The sequence below is a fragment of the Pleurodeles waltl genome, chromosome 1_2, assembly GCF_031143425.1.
Source record: "Pleurodeles waltl isolate 20211129_DDA chromosome 1_2, aPleWal1.hap1.20221129, whole genome shotgun sequence".
In the NCBI taxonomy this organism is placed as follows: Eukaryota; Metazoa; Chordata; class Amphibia; order Caudata; family Salamandridae; genus Pleurodeles; species Pleurodeles waltl.
The window spans coordinates 213,844,297-213,861,707 of record NC_090437.1 but is presented as its reverse complement, the minus strand read 5'-3'; the positions used below and the strand labels follow the sequence as shown (position 1 = coordinate 213,861,707).

The following is a 17,411-nucleotide window of genomic DNA, read 5'->3' as shown; positions in this document are numbered from 1 at the left end:
TCTGCAGGTCAGCGCCCATCAGAAGAAGGGGTTGTGGTGTGCCATTGCCAAGGACGTGTGGACCCTGGCGGTCTATGGCAGGCAGAGCACCCACTGCAGGAAAATGGTGGGAGGACCTGAGATGCTAGGCCTGGAAGACCGCGGAGGCCCAGCTGGGTACGGCTTCCCAACAAGGTAGGGGTGCCCATCGGAACCTGACTCCCCTGATGGCTGGCATACTGGCTGTGGCCTACCCAGAGCTGGATGGGCACTTGAGGGCATCACAACAGCCACAGGGGGGTGAGTACAGTTTGTTCGACAACCATCTTTGTTGCCTGGCATGGGATTTGGATGCAGGGTACTAGTCGGGGGATGCCCCAATATGCTAGTTTAGACATTTCTGCGTGTTCCAGCTTAGGTTAATTTGGTGAAATGCATGATTTTGGTAGCTAGGTAGCTGGCTTTCCATGGTGGACAGAGCTTAGTTGGTCCCAGCTGGTGTGCAGATGGCAGTGTTTGGCTTCTACCTGCTGTGGTACCTTGCCAATGGTATGTCAGTATAGTCCATACTGCCTAGTCTCAGTCTCAGTGTGTGATAGTGATGTGTATGCCATCTGTGCTGTTAGTGCTGTTGTTGACCCTGTGCTCCCTTTCTTTCTCCCCCCTTTTCTCTTGTCATCATGTCCATGTGTGCATGAGGAGGAGCACCGGCCAATGAGGGAGCTGCAGCCCACGGTACCCAGGAGGCAGAGTCCACTGATGCCGACGGGACCAGTGGGACGGAAGACGAGGGGAGCACCATGGCAGGGACAGGAGCTGACACCACTGACTTTGATTCCTCCTCTGATGGGAGCTCCCTGGTGCTGGTGGACCCCTCTGGACCACCTCAGCTACAGGTCCTACCGCCACCCCTTGTACCAGCACCACCCTCTCAGTAGCCCCCCACCAAGTTGCTGGCGCCTGCTCACCCAGGAGGTTGAGCATCTCCTTCACCCCAGGCACCTCAGGCCCTGCCCCAGTCACCTCTGCTGCCCTCAGCGAGGAGCATATTGACCTCCTGAGATCCATCTCTGTATGGCTGTCAACCATAATGAATGCCATCAAGGGTCTGGCATCCCAGATGCAGCAATGCAATGCTTCCTGGTAGGCATTCACGGTGGCTTGGTGGCCCTACAGAGATTGTTTCAGGCTCCGGCCTTTTGACTAATGGCTGCCATTGTCTCTGTTTCTTCGTCCCCCCTCCAACTACCACTTTCCAGTCCCAGTCTCCTCACCCCAGCCCATCCCACAGACACATTCAGACAAACTTGCACACAAAACATCACACAGAACTCGCATAGACAAACACAGGCAGCACACTTCAGTCGACAAGCACTCACACAGCCAACATTCCGATGCACACAAATCGTCCACTGCCTCCACTGTCTCCTCTCCTCCCTCACAGTCACATCCACACTCACACCTTCATGCACTACATCAACAGTCCTTGAACCTGCCACCTGCACAACCTTGCCCACAATCACCACAACAGCAGACCAGCAGACATGCAGCCCACACACCACATGTGCAGTCACCACCATCACCACCTCATGCAGCACAACCACCTCACTTGCGACACCACCACAACATCCATCCACATGTCCTGTTTGCCCTCCCCCACCCTGTCTGCCTCTCTTCCAAAGACTTACAAACACTCGCACTCAGACCCCCAACAGCCATCCACCTCACACACGCACACTGTCCATGCACCTGCTGCCAATATGTCATATTATGGTAGAATTAATGTTTTCTAGTGCATAGAAACAAAAAGTACCAACCTGGTCATCTGGTCACAACTTGACCGGGGCAAAGTCAAAGTTTCAGGCCGGCCGCGATGAAGCCATGCTCGGCTACAACAAGTGGGAGGCCTCGGTCAAAAGTTTACCTTCGGACTTAGACGTTTTCTTGAATATTCTCTTCAGCGGGACGAAGTCACAAATCCGATCCAACCTCCCTGTAGCCCCCTATGGATATGCGTCACAGGAAACCTCGCTGAAGATTTCTACGTTCGGACTTAGATGATTTTTTGGGATGAAAATCTTTGTCTGGGCCAAAGCTGAATCTTGATCCAACGTCCTTGGAGCCCTCCTAGGATACGCTGCACAGGAAGTTCCAGTCAACTTTTTATCTTCATACGTAGTCACTTTTTGGGAGTTTTTTCTTTCCAATGACGGATGACCCTCCACAGCAAGCCGATATCAAGTCGATGTCATCAGATTGCCTTTCCAGGAGACACCAGTGAAATCCTGGAAGTCTGGAGTTCCAGAGCTTTTCAGCGGGATGGATCTGCAAGTCAGGCCGGGTTGCAGTTAACGTAAGCCTGCTTGACTCTCGAGGGCTGGTTCCTTTATGGAGCTTTTTATAAGAAGTTCCTCAATCTTCTCAAAACGTCTGGATCTTTTTCCAGAAGGTCTTTGAATGTCTTTTAGGAGTCTGCAGCTCACTCCAAGCTTCCAGAAGTTCTGAGTTCTCCTTGACAGTTGGGGCTCCAACTCCCAGAATGCACCTGGCTCAAACTCCAAAATGACCACAAGACAGTGGTCAGCTGGTCAGTTTCTTCAGGAATGGATGCGGGCACAGAGGTCAGCTATTTATCACCTGTAGCAAGCAGGTCCCTTCTGGAACCAGTTGAAGGCGGACAAAGTCCTTTTTGTGGTGAAGCCCAAGTGTGCAGCTGGTGCAGTCCTTCAGAGTGCAGTGTCCACGTGCAGGTTAGGGGTCTAGCAGGGTAGTCCTTCTTCTTCTGATGTTCTTCCTTGTAGGGCTCTGAAGTGTGGGTGTAGCTCTGCCATATTTATCCTTGATCCTGGGTGGAAAGCAAGGGGGTCCTGGTTGTCCAATCACAGGCAGGCTCCCTCCCCCTTTGATGACCACTTCCTGGGAAGTGTGGCAAAAATCAACCCAAGCGAGCAACATTCTTCAAAAATCCAATGACTGAAAGTTATTTTTTGCAGTTAGATCTAGCAGACCCCACCACCTGGTGTGGCTTAAAATCCAAGACACACCCCTCTCCTGCCCTCTCCTAATCTAATCAAGAGGGCACCTAATTGCCTGGGGTTGCAGGAAGAGGGGGAGGTCCTGAGCTGCTCCAAATGTCCTTCCCTGTCTTTGAAGACCAGTTTGGCTCCTCTCCCCCATCCCGTTTCACCATCTGCTGAGGCAGATCTCCTCCTCCAGGCACATCCTTTGTGTTCCGCCCAGGACACTTCACACCTCATCAAGGCAGCCTAGCCAGGCTGCAAAAGACTGGCCAATCAGAGAAGGGCACTACAGAGCTGAAGTTGGCAATTTTAAAAACTCTTTGCCCGAAGTAGTTATATTAAATCCAACAATTTCAAGTTGTGGGATTTACTATAACAATTAAGTTGATACCAAACGCAAGGTATCTGACACTCATGGGGACTTAGTTAATTAAAATAAATTATCCCCATTTTAGCCTATGGAGGCCATTCACTATAGTGAGAGAAAAACAGATTTGGCTAATTTACCTCATCAGGGCTTATAAAACAATGTATACATGACATTCAACTCTAGGGGCAAATAGTGTACACCTTAGGGGGGACTTAAATGTAAAAAAGGAGGTAGTTTAAGACTTTGGAAGTACTTTTAATTCCAAAGTCAAATTTGCGCATAACTTTAATTTAAATTAGCCAGAAAGGCAGGCCTGCCTTTAAAATGACACCAGGCACCTCAGCAGTGTACTTATGGGTGCACTAACTATGCTGGGGTCTCTCAACCTACATGCCCTACCATATACTAGGGACTTATAGGTAGGTTGATACTGCCACTTATAATTAGCCTAATTTGCATATCCTCTGTACACAGAGCACTGGCCCTGGGACCGGTAAGTAGTACCCAGGGCCGAGCCAAAAGTCAGTTATAACCAGTATCTGTCCAAAACGTTTGGGGGTGACCAGGGCAAAAAGGAGGACATTCCTACAATTATCCATTCACAAGTATGCATGCATACACTCACCAATCACAAGCACATACAAATGCACACACCTATTCACAGCATGCACACACAAAAACACATAAATTCATGTATACACACATGGAGCAAACACTAAAAAAAACAAAAAACCTACCAGGCTGTCATAATGTTCTCAGGTTGAGGGAGGGAGGCCTCAGTGGTTCCTGGAGTTTTGGGCTGCTGTCTTCTTTCATTGGTTGCTATGGGTTAGCCAATGAAAGGAGGCAGCAGTTTCTTACTCAACACAAAGTGTGATGAGGTCTGTGAGACTGCTAACCCCATCTCACTCTGTGAAGAGGCGTCACTGATGGACACTCGGCCCTGGGCACTTCAGGGCCTAAAAATGAGGCACCAAGGTCCAAATCTATCTGTAACACATCCCTCATCATGAGGAGGAAGACCTCCAAGTGCTTTGCCGACTGAGGTGGTCAGGCCCACAGGACTGTAAAATCTTCAGCATGGCAGAGTTCAGTTAAGACAGTCAGGAGCCTGCACATTTAGAGCCTGTACAGGGCCTGGCTGCCTGACTTGAACATGAAGAGTGTCCGTCAAGCTGATCTTTGTTTGTAAAAAAGGTGGGGGTGGATCCCCTCCACCCTTAAACAAAGGTTCTATAGGCTCTTGTGTTGGTTACTTGGCCTAATCTGGTTTGTATTGAGGGTGCTACTGTTTCATCATTCGATTTTTTTTTTCATTCCCCTTCAATCATTTACCATTTTCATTCCTCAGTAGGGTCTGTAAATGGTTTTTAATGGGTCACACTGTGACACTTGCTATGTGTAGTAGAGGTCACCTGGGTGTACAATGGGTTATTTATTGCGTTGTGTGATGGTGAGTCAGTGGTCCCTAATTGAGGTCACTTTGGTGTGGTGCAGGGTGGCTAGCCAAAACCTGAATTTGGAAATGACTTTACATGGAGTAATATATGGTGGGAGGAACATGGTTTGTATACAATGCTGCACTGGACTGTTCATTGGAAATGCACAAATGGAGACAGAGAAGACCACCTCTCACCGTATGACCAAACACAGATCAAACTGCAGCCATTTGTCTAGTCTAATAGCATTCCAAATATTTAATCAGCAAATACTCTGGTAATCTTTTCTCCTCTGCCTAAGAGCAGCATGCCTCAAGTGTGTAATCAACATGCGAAGGAGGGGTGCCTCAGTTGGCTGTCCTCGAAAAAAACTAATGATGCTCCACAGCTGCTCACCTCAGGTGTGAGTATCCAGGAAGCCTGGTAATTGAAGAACCACAGTGAAATACCCACATGTGGAGCGTGTGAGCATCTGGATTCTGGGTCCAACTAGAGCCGAAGCAGTCCCATTTCAAATCCACCCATGATTGGACATGCTTGTGGTTCTTCTGGGAACATTTATAAAAGCACAGAGAAGGACCAAGACAATGGAAAAGGTCACTCTGTTGCCTCCCTCCATTAAGAACATGGGATAGCATCTAGGACAGAGAGAGGAGATTGTGGCAATATTAGAAGAAGGAGATAGACTGCCACAAGCTGAGAGAATCAGCCAAAATGCAGGTGCTTTTTGTGTTCTACCTGTGTCTTTAGTCAGGGTTGCAATTCCTACTCATCTTTAATTTTCTTTTGTCCGAGGTGACCTGTAAATTTATGTTCAATCAACAGCATTACCTTTTTATTTTTATTTTAAATTTCAATCACTGTTGTGAGCGTGCCTAAGTATTATAGCATTTCTTTACACCATTTCCGTTTGTGTCTAAAACATAAACATCCCATCCTGCTCAGGCAGACCGCATCACTGAAGCAGTTCAGGAAGGACCTCAAGACCTGGCTCTTCGACTGAGCAGCATGCCAACATACAGCGCCTTGAGACCCTATGGGTGATTAGCTGCACTCTACAAATCCTTGATTGATCCTGCAGCTCAGTCAAGGAAGGACACCATTGCACATCATATGAAAACCCACACTTTTTGTAGATGTATTATACGTTCGGCTGAGTTTATTATTCTGAATGTACTACTATCATTTCCATTGATGTTCATCCAGTACGTTTCTAGTAATCGTTCAGTTTATTGTATTCCCTTACGTGTGTGAACATTACCTCATAATTCCTTGAAATTCTAATTTACATGTTTTTTTTCTAGAAAATTCATAATACCACTGACACCATAGAAAACCTGACTGCAAGAAATATAACTGATTACATTCTGAAAACGTACCAGAAATTCTACAAAGTCAGGTGAGTTAGTTCTGTCTTTGATCTACGAGACACATCGTTTTACGAAAAGTTTTTCACAAATGTCAAACACAGACTATCCTTGTAAAAAACTAATCTCTAAGTCTCAAATAGGTTTATTTTCGTCCTCAGCAATTTCCCCCATTTGTACTATTATAACAGAAAACACATGTAATATAAAAAAAGCAACAAAGATGAAGTCAGAAATGCTACTATTCACTGCTTGATAAGTTATGTTTTAGAAAAGTGGTTCCCGACATGTGGTCTGGGGACCCCTAGGGGTCCGCGAATCCTTCTCAGGGGTCCGCGATTGCTTAGAAAAAATAAATAATGTTAACAGATTAGGTCGCCAGCTTTCAGTACTGACTCTGTAGGGGTGTTCACCTGATTCCAATAATGATTCAGTGTTGATCCACGGGCTCTAGTAATGATAAAGTGGGGGTCCACAGATGTCAAAAGGTTGGGAACCACTGTTTTAGAACATAAGGCAAGGAAGCACTTTGCATTACTTTGTATTGCAAGATGCAAGATGGCTTTGTATGGTTGTGTCCGGCTATGCTATAAAAGTGACACAATCCCAGAGCAAAACCTTTTAGTAAATGTGCCCCTCATTATCTCTCTGTGGTATCTATTTCTGGTCTAAATTAATTAATGTGAATGACATACAGGTGAATTCACGTCTTTGAGCATATATCAAATGTCCAGTTTTCCAGGCGATAGGAGATAAATATTCAGTTCACACACAGCTTGTTTAAGGAAATAAAAGAAGGAAGAAGTAGGAAATTCAAAGCCGAATCTTTATAGGCAAAAAAATTCACGTTTGCTGCCTCAATACAATGTTCACTTGAAACATATACAATCTTCTGGGGTATTCTATTCTTTTAGCACCTCCACGCAAGGTAACCCCACCAGGCTCCAGGAGTTTGAGTCTTTTCTTTTTTTTAGCAAGTGATGCGAAGCAACAAATACTTTTTGCATGAATAGATACCGAAGACTCTAGTGAAAGGAGAACAGTGGCTCACCTGAATTAATACCTAATTCTGCTGTTTGTCTTTCTAAAGGTATGGCGGGCTCTCTGTCGGAGAGATAAACTCACAGGTGCAGATGAATTCCTCAGACATTGCATATTTAGTGGAGCAACTGAAAATTATGTTGAACATGTCAGAGGTGAGTGTGATCATTCTTTGTTGCAAACTTCGTATAGCATTCTACACGGTCAATCAAATACCACGGACAACGTTTTACAGTTTATTGACAACGGAAAATGGATTACATGTTACACAATTCTGCTGGTTCGCTTCCCATGGCCGTCGATTAGGGGTATTGAGTTGCAGGACATGCTTTGCTTGCACTGGCTTGTCTTGTACTACTTGCATGACTATGTACTCCTGGGTGCAGGGGATATGAAAGGAGTTCTTCGTTCAGGCCCTCGGGTATTGTTCACACTTATAATAAGAGACTAGACCACCCCGTTAGGTTGTCAAATGTCAGTAGCTTTTTTTTATTCAAACAACCATCAGCTAGAGAAATATCAGCAGCGGTCAATTCTCAAATTGAACTCGAGCACAATAAGCATTTTTTACGGTTGATGGATAAATACACACCACTGACGTAATGCTCATGAATTCATAATTGGCAGCTAGTTTGAATGATGCGGTAGCCTATATTTCCTACCGATGTCTATCCGTATATGGGCAGAAGTACGCAGGGTCATGAGTTTACATATATATATATATATATATATATAAATAAATATATATATATATATATATATATATATATATATATATGTAAAGCAGAGACACTGATGAAATGCTATGCATGAATGTAGTATGTGATGGCTATACAACTCCAGGGAAGTTTGCCCAGGTATCTTAGAGGATTTGTTTCTTAATTCCGGGAGAAAGGCAAAGTGGGATTTGGTTAAGAAACGTTCACAAGCAATGTGTATAATACCACTGAGCTGGATATCTGAAATAAGACACGGGGGGCTTATTTACAAGTCCCTAGCTCCACTGGAGGGTCACTTTCAGCAACGCTCCAGCGGCGCTGAGACCCTTTTTACATTTACAAGGCAGCACTAAGCCACTTTGTGTGGCTTAACTTTGCCTTGTAAATATGGCCCCCCAATACAGTTTTCTGCGTTAAAGGGGCGTGGAATGGGTGTTGCTGTGGGTGTTTCCATGCAACACCCATTTCTTTTGACACTGCCCCATATTTACGAGAAATTATAAACCTGAGGCAGTGCCAAAAACTAAGGACACGCCAGGGGTGGGGTTAGAGTGGCAGAATGAGTATTTTATTTCTCCTCATTTTTGCTTTTTCTATTTGTGCTGCAGAAGCACACATAGAAAGAGCAAAACTCCATTAATGATTGTTTAAGTGCAGGAAGGTGTCCTGTCCTGCACATAAACAATCATTAAATAATTATGATTTGCTGCTTCTCTGTGTGCTGCGTTATGCAGCACACATAGAAGTAACAAATCACCATTATTGATTGTTTATGTGCAGTAAGGGACACCTTCCTGCACATAAACAATCATTCTCTCCAAAGGAGGTACCCATGCACAATGGTGCAAGGGTGCCCGCATTGGTGCTAGGCAGCTAATTTTAATGCCAGCGCAGGAGGAGAGGAGAGAAACGTGACATATCTTGTAGATACAGCGCATTTCTGCCATTTCCTGGTGCAAAACACTTGCTGTTCCTCCCTGGCTCACTGTACCACAGGAGCTTGTAAATAAGCCCCGTGGTTTATAAAAAATATAGCACTGGAAAAAGAGGCCAACCTAGAAGGGAAGATTGCAATTTATGGTTGAGGAGGAATAGTGGGGAGAAGGCAGAATGGGTAGTCTCAATAAAAGACTAGACATTTTCTTTGACTAGTTTAGCTGCCAATGTTCCCTTGGAGCGTAGCACTGACTTCTGGCCAGGTGCATATGTGATCCCATTTGAGAAAGCCATTATCTTAAGTGTACTAAAAACACAGACAAACATTAGATCAAGAAGGTCTCAAATGTTTACAAAGAGATCATACAGCATGAATAAATCAGATAGGTTAATATACTTGTTGCTCTATTAACGGTAATATTTTGATCAGGATTTTTCTAAAAATTCAGGTAGTTGTACAAATATCTGTGCTATCTGACAGCAGGTAGAAAAGCATTGTGCATTTCAAGTCATGGGTTTTTGGTCCTAACCTAGCAGGTTTTAGGATATACAAATCTATAACAGATCCATGTCTGAACTTAAATTGGTTAGCAGCAAAAGTATGGTAAGCATAACAAATGGCTGTTAGTGGTCTTCAGAGACTGTAAACCTGTATTTGACTTGAGAGGTACTTTATATGGTCCACATTTAGTTATCTGGGAATGACCAGAAACCTTTCTCATATTGGAATACTTCATCCTACAGACAATTAGTTAGTTCAGTACTTGCCCCAAAATGAGCAAGGTTCCAGCAATGTTAAAGTGGCATCCATCCCAGCTGTGTGTGAAGAAAGCCTCTAAGCAAATACTGTTAATTTTCAAACCCATTCTTCACCTACTTTTTACTTTACTGCGAACCATTTCTTAGCTTGCCAATGTGCCTTACTATAAAAACTGCCCCACTGTGCTATGTACTGCCTAAAAGGTTCAGCTCCTTCCTTAGAGTTTTTCCTACTTTTTCTACTCCTTCCAAACCCATCCCACTTCAACCCACAGAGGGCAAAATAAATCTTTCAAACCATCTGGACACCTCTGCTCCTACTCCATGTAATTAATAGCTGTTCTATGTTTGTGATGTTATCTTTTCAAAGGAAAAAAGTGTTATAGATTCTATTACCAGACACAAATGGATTAGCCATTGTGTGTACTGATAGGAAGGACACTATACAAAAAGGCTTTTAAGCTGGTTAGTTGACCATCTATTCCCAGAAAGATTGGGTTTTGAAAAACAGAAAATACACCTGAGCCTAAAGGGGCCCAAATGAAATGAATGAACTAATGTTTAGGGAGATCATGTGAGAACTTGCAAATCTAATTTTAGGAGCATACCAAAATAAAAATTCAATATGCTGATTGATTTTATTTTTCATTAATTATCTGTATGCTATGAAAATTAGATTGTTGGACTTTTTCTAGCACAGGCCCCGGAAAATTGATTGAAGGACAAGTAACACTTTTAAAAGGCTGCTGCTGCAAAGATGACTTTGCTTTTTACTTTTTAATTGCAGCCCTGTCCTGTGCTGCTACATGGCTTTACGTAAGCACATGTTGCCCATGTTGACAGGCTTCGTTTTCTCTAAATGTAAGTGGATACAACTTTCTTTCATTGCTTGCATCCTGAATTCGATTTATTGGCAGCATGTGCCACCTGTGCACATTTTATTGTTGACCTATGTTGGAGCATTTTCATCCTTTGCAGGAAACAATGCTCAACGAGGTGAACAGATCTTTGAACCCTGCATAAGTATGTGGTAGAACCAATCAATAACATTTTAATACAACCCAATTAAATTATACAGTACAGTATGACTAATATGGCCATTCAGGGAAAACTCCAGTCAGGAATAAAGTTAAGGAGCTTTATTATAAACTTAAGCTCAGTGTCATGTTGATAATTCTAAAGACAAAGTTATAAAGATACTGAATCACCAAGGGTTGACCATGCAACAAAATAATTTCAGGCAAACTAACTTTAAGAGAACTACACATTCAACAAATACAATATAGAACATCAGTAAAATAACCTGATGAATGGAAAACAAGTGTTGCTGAGTTTTAATAGGCATTGAGGAAGTTCAAATCATCACAGTTCAACTTAGTTGGGCCAAGGAAAATCCCTACCATTTATTCAATCAGGGAATTACACATGTGGGGCACAACACATGTGGGCAAAATACAAAAATAGCAAAAAGGGCTAAAAGAATTTTGAAAAAGGTAATCTCGGGCATCAACTAACTAAAGTAGGCAAAAACTAAGCGTCAGTGTTAGAAATGGGGTCTTTGGTTTGCAGTCAGGTTACTCCCTGTCCAAGCAAGGACCCTCACTCTAGTCAGGGTAAGTCACACACAATCCAAATTATCTTCTGCCCACCCTCTTGTAGCTTGGCACTGAGCAGTCAGGCTAAACTTAGAAGGCAACGTGTGAAGTATTTGTGCAACAAATAATGCAATAACACAGTAGAACACCACACAAATACACCACACAGTGTTTAGAAAAATATATAATATTTATCTGATAAGATGCAAGTCAAAATGAATAAGGTGCAGTAAGTATATGTTGAAATATCACTGTAAAAATGATTTAAAGTGTCTTTAGTCTCTTAAAAATCAGCAAGTGTCTCTTGCAAGCACAAAGTACCTGGGTGGCGTTCAAATTCTCGACAAGGGACTGCAGAGGAGGAGATGCATGGAAAACGGGGAGGTGTGCGTTGATTTTTCCAGGCGCACACAGACAATGCGTCATTTATTTTCAATGCGGGGAAGTCCTTGCGTCGATGTCTGGCACGCAGGCTTGGATCATCTTAGGGTTGCAAGGTTTTCGGACGCCCCAGGAACGATGCGTTGAAATCTGGCACTTTCAGGACAAAGTCACAGGGGCCGCATGGATCCGGTGGGCGATGCGTGGAAATTTCTACTGCACGGCAGACACTGCGTCCTTTCATCTCAGGAAGTCAGGCTGCGTCATTCCGGCTGGGATTTGTGTCAATCCAGTGGACCGTGCGTCGAATTTCCGGTCCAACGCTGGTGTTGCATCGATCTTCTCCATGCAAAGTCAGGCTGCATTGTCTCGGTTCGGCTTGCAGTGAATTTCTCTCCGCAATGCTGGCTGTGCGTTGTTTCTTGCAGGCTGTGCATCGAGTTTCGGCGCACAAGGAGTTCTTTTGCAGTAATGAAGTCTTTTTGGTCCTGAGACTTCAGGGAACAGGAGGAAAGCTCTATCCAAGTCCTTGAAGAGCACTTCCCAGCAGAGCCAGAGAGCAGCAAGGCAGCAGGGCAACAGCAAGGCAGCAGTCCTTCTTAGAAAAGCAGTCATGTGAGTCCTTTGGGCAGCCAGGCAGTTCTTCTTGGCAGGTTGCAGGTCCTGGTTCAGGGTTTCTTCTCCAGGGAGTGTCTTGATGAAGTAGAATATCTACCTCAGAAGTGTCTAAGTTAGTAAGAGTATCTACCTCAGAAGTATCTAAGTTGGTAGGGTCAGAGACCCTGCTTAGATACCCAAATGTGCCTTTAAAGTGGGGGAGACTTCAAGAGTGGCTTAGAAGTGCACAAGGTTCCCTTTCAGATCCATCCTGTCTTGCCAGGGCCCTAGTAAAGGGGTGTGACAGCCCTTTGTGTGAGGGCAGGCTACTGTCCGTTTAACATGTAAGTGTCAGGCCTTCCACCCTCCTGACCAGAAAGACGCATTCAATATGCAGATGTGTGCAAGTGTGACTGAGCATCCTGTGTTTGGGGTTATCTGAGTGAATGCACAAGGGAGCTGTCAACTAAACCTTGCCAGACGTGGATTGTAAGGCACAGAAGAGTTTAAGTGTAGAGAAATGCTCACTTTCTAAAAGTAGCATTTCTAAAATAGTAATATAAAATCCAACTTCACCATTAAGCAGGATTTTGTATCACCATTCTGGCCATAGTAAATATGACCTGGCTACTTCTTTCAGATCAGATCTACCACTCACCCATTGTATGTATGGTAGCCCTAATGCTATCCTATGAAAGGAGCAGGCCTCACAGCAGTGTAAAATGAATTTAAGAGTTTTACACTACCAGGACATATGGAACACACATGTTCCTGTCCTGCCTTATACCTACATAGCACCCTGCCCTAGGGGCTACCTAGGGCCTACCCTAGGGGTGACATATATGTAGAAAAAGGGGAGTTCAAGGCTTGGCAAGTACTTTTAAATGCCAAGTCGAAGTTGCAGTGAAACTGCACACACTGGCACTGCAGAGGCAGGCCTGAGACATGGTTAGGGGGCTAAATATGTGGGTGGCACAACCAGTGCTGCAGCCCACTAGTAGCATTTAATTTACAGGCCCTGGGCACATGTTGTTCACTTGGCTAGGGACTAAATCAAATAAGCCAATTGGGTATGAGCCAATGTCACCATGTTTTAAGGAGAGAGCATATGCACTTTAGCACTGATTAGCAGTGGTAAAGTGCACAGAGTCCTAAAGCCAGCAAAAATGAGGTCAGAACAAGAGAAGGAGGAAGGCAAAAAGTTTAGGGGTGATCCTGCAGAAAGGCCATTTCCAACAGTCAACATATCACAAGCTCTGTCAAGCGTCTTCTGTGAATATTAGGGAGAAACATCTCTAAGTTTCAGCAAAGCATTTCAAAGGGGTAAGGGCAGAGAATACAACATTTCTCCGAGTCCAAGGGGCTCTGCATTCCGGATACAGAGAAAAGGAGTTCTGATTCTTCTCTTATGGGATTCTCTCAGATCTTCTCTCAGTCGGACAGTTTATCAATACTTTAAAGTCCATAAAGCGAAGTGATTTGTCAGTTTGTCAGCCCATCTGACGTTGAAGGGGCAGCATCCTATTGAAATCAATCATCTGACTTGAATGCGAAACATCCACATGGTATTTCAGATTCGTCTTGAGAATGGTGTCATCTGTAAACTTCCACACAAGTTTGAAACAACAAATGTTTAGGTTGTCAGTCCACAGCCCATGATGTTCCACATTTAAGGTTGTTTTCTCACAGTCTCTATTTATAGAACAATAGACATCTATTACTAAACTAGACTTCCCATGGAAACAAACCCTGAGAGAAAGGTACATGTTCAAGATGACTTGATATTTTCTGCACAATCACAAATTTAGGGCACAGCAGACCTCTCTTAGGCTAATGCAATGAATTATAACAGCACATAAATACATTCGAATAAAACACATTTTAATATTAAACTATACATTTCAGCATTAATAAATGTTCATTTACACTCATGTTAAAGTTAAAGTAACTTTAAAAGAAATTACTCTGTTAATACATTTCAGCCAGTGTGCCGAAGAACTGCTTTTCAATATTGTTGCACATGATTTTAACACTTTTATCATACGAAATTCAAATACATTCATCAATAAATTTAATATTGACAGATTAATTCTAACATGTAAATTAAACTCAATACTACCTTTGTTTCAATTAGTAGTCTAAGACGAATGCACACTAACATGGCTTTTCACTGTATTGCTCTACATTCAAACTATTACTGTTCTGATTAACATAATGCATAAACTGTCACATATAGGTTATCACTGTGATATGACATCACCTACAAAAAGGTAAAATATGCCAAATGACTTGTAAAATCTAGTTTCAGTTTTAGGAACATGCGAATGCAGGTAGGGGATGTTTCAAATGTCAGAAGGTCAATCAGAGAATCGCTGCTTATAAAGTATATATCTCTGCAGTGAAGCATCATTTCCCCCTTTATTCTGCACTCTAGTTAACAGTATCTAGAACACCTGGCTTTTCCAATATGCCTTCTACAGTGTTATTTACTGTCTCAGTCCCCCATATACCACTATGTTTTCTCTTGAAGATAGGCCTGTGCTCTATAAATACCCCAAACAAAATAAATCAGTAAACTATGGCATTTTCAGGTAGATTGTTTGTTTTTACTATTTACTCAAACTTCTGTACGCAGGCTCATCTTGATTTCCAAAGCTGCTTTCCTTAAACTTCATCAATGGTAAACCTTCTACGAAATGACGTTTCTACCATGTAGCTAATCTCTCGACCTGATGGAGCCAATAATTTCCTCACTAGACTTTCTATTTGTCTGTCAATCATTTCAAAAGGATTATATCACACTGAAGCATATTTGTTGAATTTTATTTATTTTTTTGAAATATTTTTTTATTAACATTTTGCTGTAACAAATATACTTTGTATCTTACAGAATTGGCTATTTCGTACATCGTTATTTTGGATCATTGCAAAGTTCTATAACTTAATTCACAACTCGTTGCGACATTACTTCACTTTCTGGCGTTCTTAGTTCAATTCTAGTATTCCTCTTGTACCTGTCTGTGAAGTAAATCAATGCCACATCCTTAGTCTTTTGGCTTTCCCATCATTCTTGGACAGCCTCAAACTAACTTTTATATTCAATTAATTCAACGTGATGGTATCCTAGTGGGTCGGCTGTTGCTCATTTGGGGTTAGTCTCTTTTCCTTCTCTTTTCAGGATTAGGTGGGGTCTTTTTGTGTTATTCATCCTAATTAAAACTGTTTCTCTTTCATGCCATTCCCAACTTTACTTATCATTAATCGCTCTGCAGCATATTTGTTGATAATGTCAGTGAGGAAATAGAACCACATTCTATCACTTCCAAATATTCTTCATTGGCTAAACAGAATTCTTATATGCCCACATACAGGCGTTCACACCCACTACTAGTTTATCTTTGCAGGATAAAAGCTGTAGCAAATAGCTAATGCTGAAGAAAGTTAAATTATGGACTGCTTCTTGAGACCCAATGCTCTGGCAAATACACAACAGCAAACTAAGTATTTACTTTTTGTGCTGCAAAATTAAGAAACTCTCTACCAGTAGAAGTTTGTCTCTCATTCACATTTCTCTCTATGCAAGTAATTTTACCATCTATTTAAAAATCTCTCGTCTCATACTAGCTGTCTGTTTCTCTCCTGGAGTCGTCCTTTTGTTATTCTTGTTTGCTGTAAGCACACTATTGCTAATTGCAAAGTACTCAAATACCATCTGCCTCTGACAGAACCTAAATAATAGACCAGGAATGTTTTTAACAAACGTTGCTATCAGCCTCTATAAAACCCATCCTTAAAACTAGAACAAATTGGCACTACTTCCTTATAAAGAGACATCTGAGACTATGGGCCCGATTTAGATATTGGCGGATGAGTTACTCCATTACATCAGTGATGTGTATCCCGTCCGCAAAAATCTAAATTCCATAATATGCTTTGGGATGTAGATTTTGGCGAACAGGATATCTGTCACTGTTGTGATGGAGTAACTCGTAAACCAATATCTAAATCAAATCCTATATCTTCTGTGAAGATTTCAGTCAGGTTTAGTGACGAGCAAGCTCCCAACTGTGAACTCCTTTTAAATTCTCCCATTAGATGTTTAATGTTAATCACCGCAGACATTTCAATCAACTCTCACTTCACGCCGCATCGTCAATGGTGTATTCATATATTCTTTCAATTAGTTCTTGAAAGGTAATTCTGATATTATAAAGTTGTCAACACAAATTAGGCGGAAACATCCTCATAGTACTATCACTGCATACATTGTTTAACACAAATACATTCTTCAAAAAAAAATAATAATACAAACATTGCATACTTAGCCATAACATACGTATATCACACCATGAAAATATTGCTGCTTCTATGTACACATGGGTGTGGAGGGTGTTATGCCTGATACTAAACTATACTAAGTTTCATGTGTATATATGTATGTGTGTGCATGCGTATGAGTACCTATTTAGATGCGTTGTTATGTCTCTGTAAATGTATATGTAAATGTCAGTTATTTGTTAAGTAAAAAAGTAACATGAATATATAAAATAATAATGTGCAATTCCTTAGAATCTTTATCCCATCCTTCCTCTCTCAGACTCAACCCAAAACATTTTTATGACTATGCACTCCTAAACACCCTTCTCAATCCTCCCTCTTCATTTTATCCAGTTCACCCAACTAACAGGTGTGCATGTCCCAATAGCAACTCACAGCTTCCCTTTTCTAATCACCTTCCATTAATCAATCTGTTGTACCTGGCCCTTTTTTGCACGGTCATCCTCAAACTTTTTGCCTCCTTCCTCCTATTTTTTCTGACCAGTTTTTGTTGGCTTCAGGACTCTGGGCACTTTACCACTGCTAACCAGTGCTAAAGTGCATATGCTCTCTATGTAAATTGTATTGTTGATTGGTTTATCCATGAATGGAATATTTGATTTGCTAGTAAAGTGCACTAGATGTGCCCAGATGCTGTAAACCAAATGCTACTAGTGTGCCAGCAGTACTGGTTGTGCCACCCACATGAGTAGCCCTGCAAACATGTCTCAGACCAGCCATTGCAGTGTCTGTGTGTGCAGTCTTGCACTGCCAATTTGACCCGCCAAGTGTACCCACTTGCCACACTTGCCATGCCTAAACCTTCCATTTTTATTTTTCTACTCGTCATACCAATGTACCTTAGTTGGCATGGATATGTACTCATGTATA

General features: G+C 42.4%; 1 protein-coding gene across 3 annotated transcripts in view; it reads left to right on the top strand.

Moving 5' to 3' along the window:
* Positions 1-17,411, top strand: part of LOC138299526 (phospholipid-transporting ATPase ABCA1-like) — a 2,649,159-nt gene that overhangs the window by 1,646,102 nt on the left and 985,646 nt on the right. For all 3 annotated transcript variants that reach the window (XM_069237840.1, XM_069237822.1, XM_069237830.1), the window contains 2 exons: positions 6,113-6,207; positions 7,266-7,371. In XM_069237840.1, the coding sequence (XP_069093941.1) occupies positions 6,113-6,207; positions 7,266-7,371 (201 nt within the window). The remainder of the gene's footprint in view (positions 1-6,112; positions 6,208-7,265; positions 7,372-17,411) is intronic.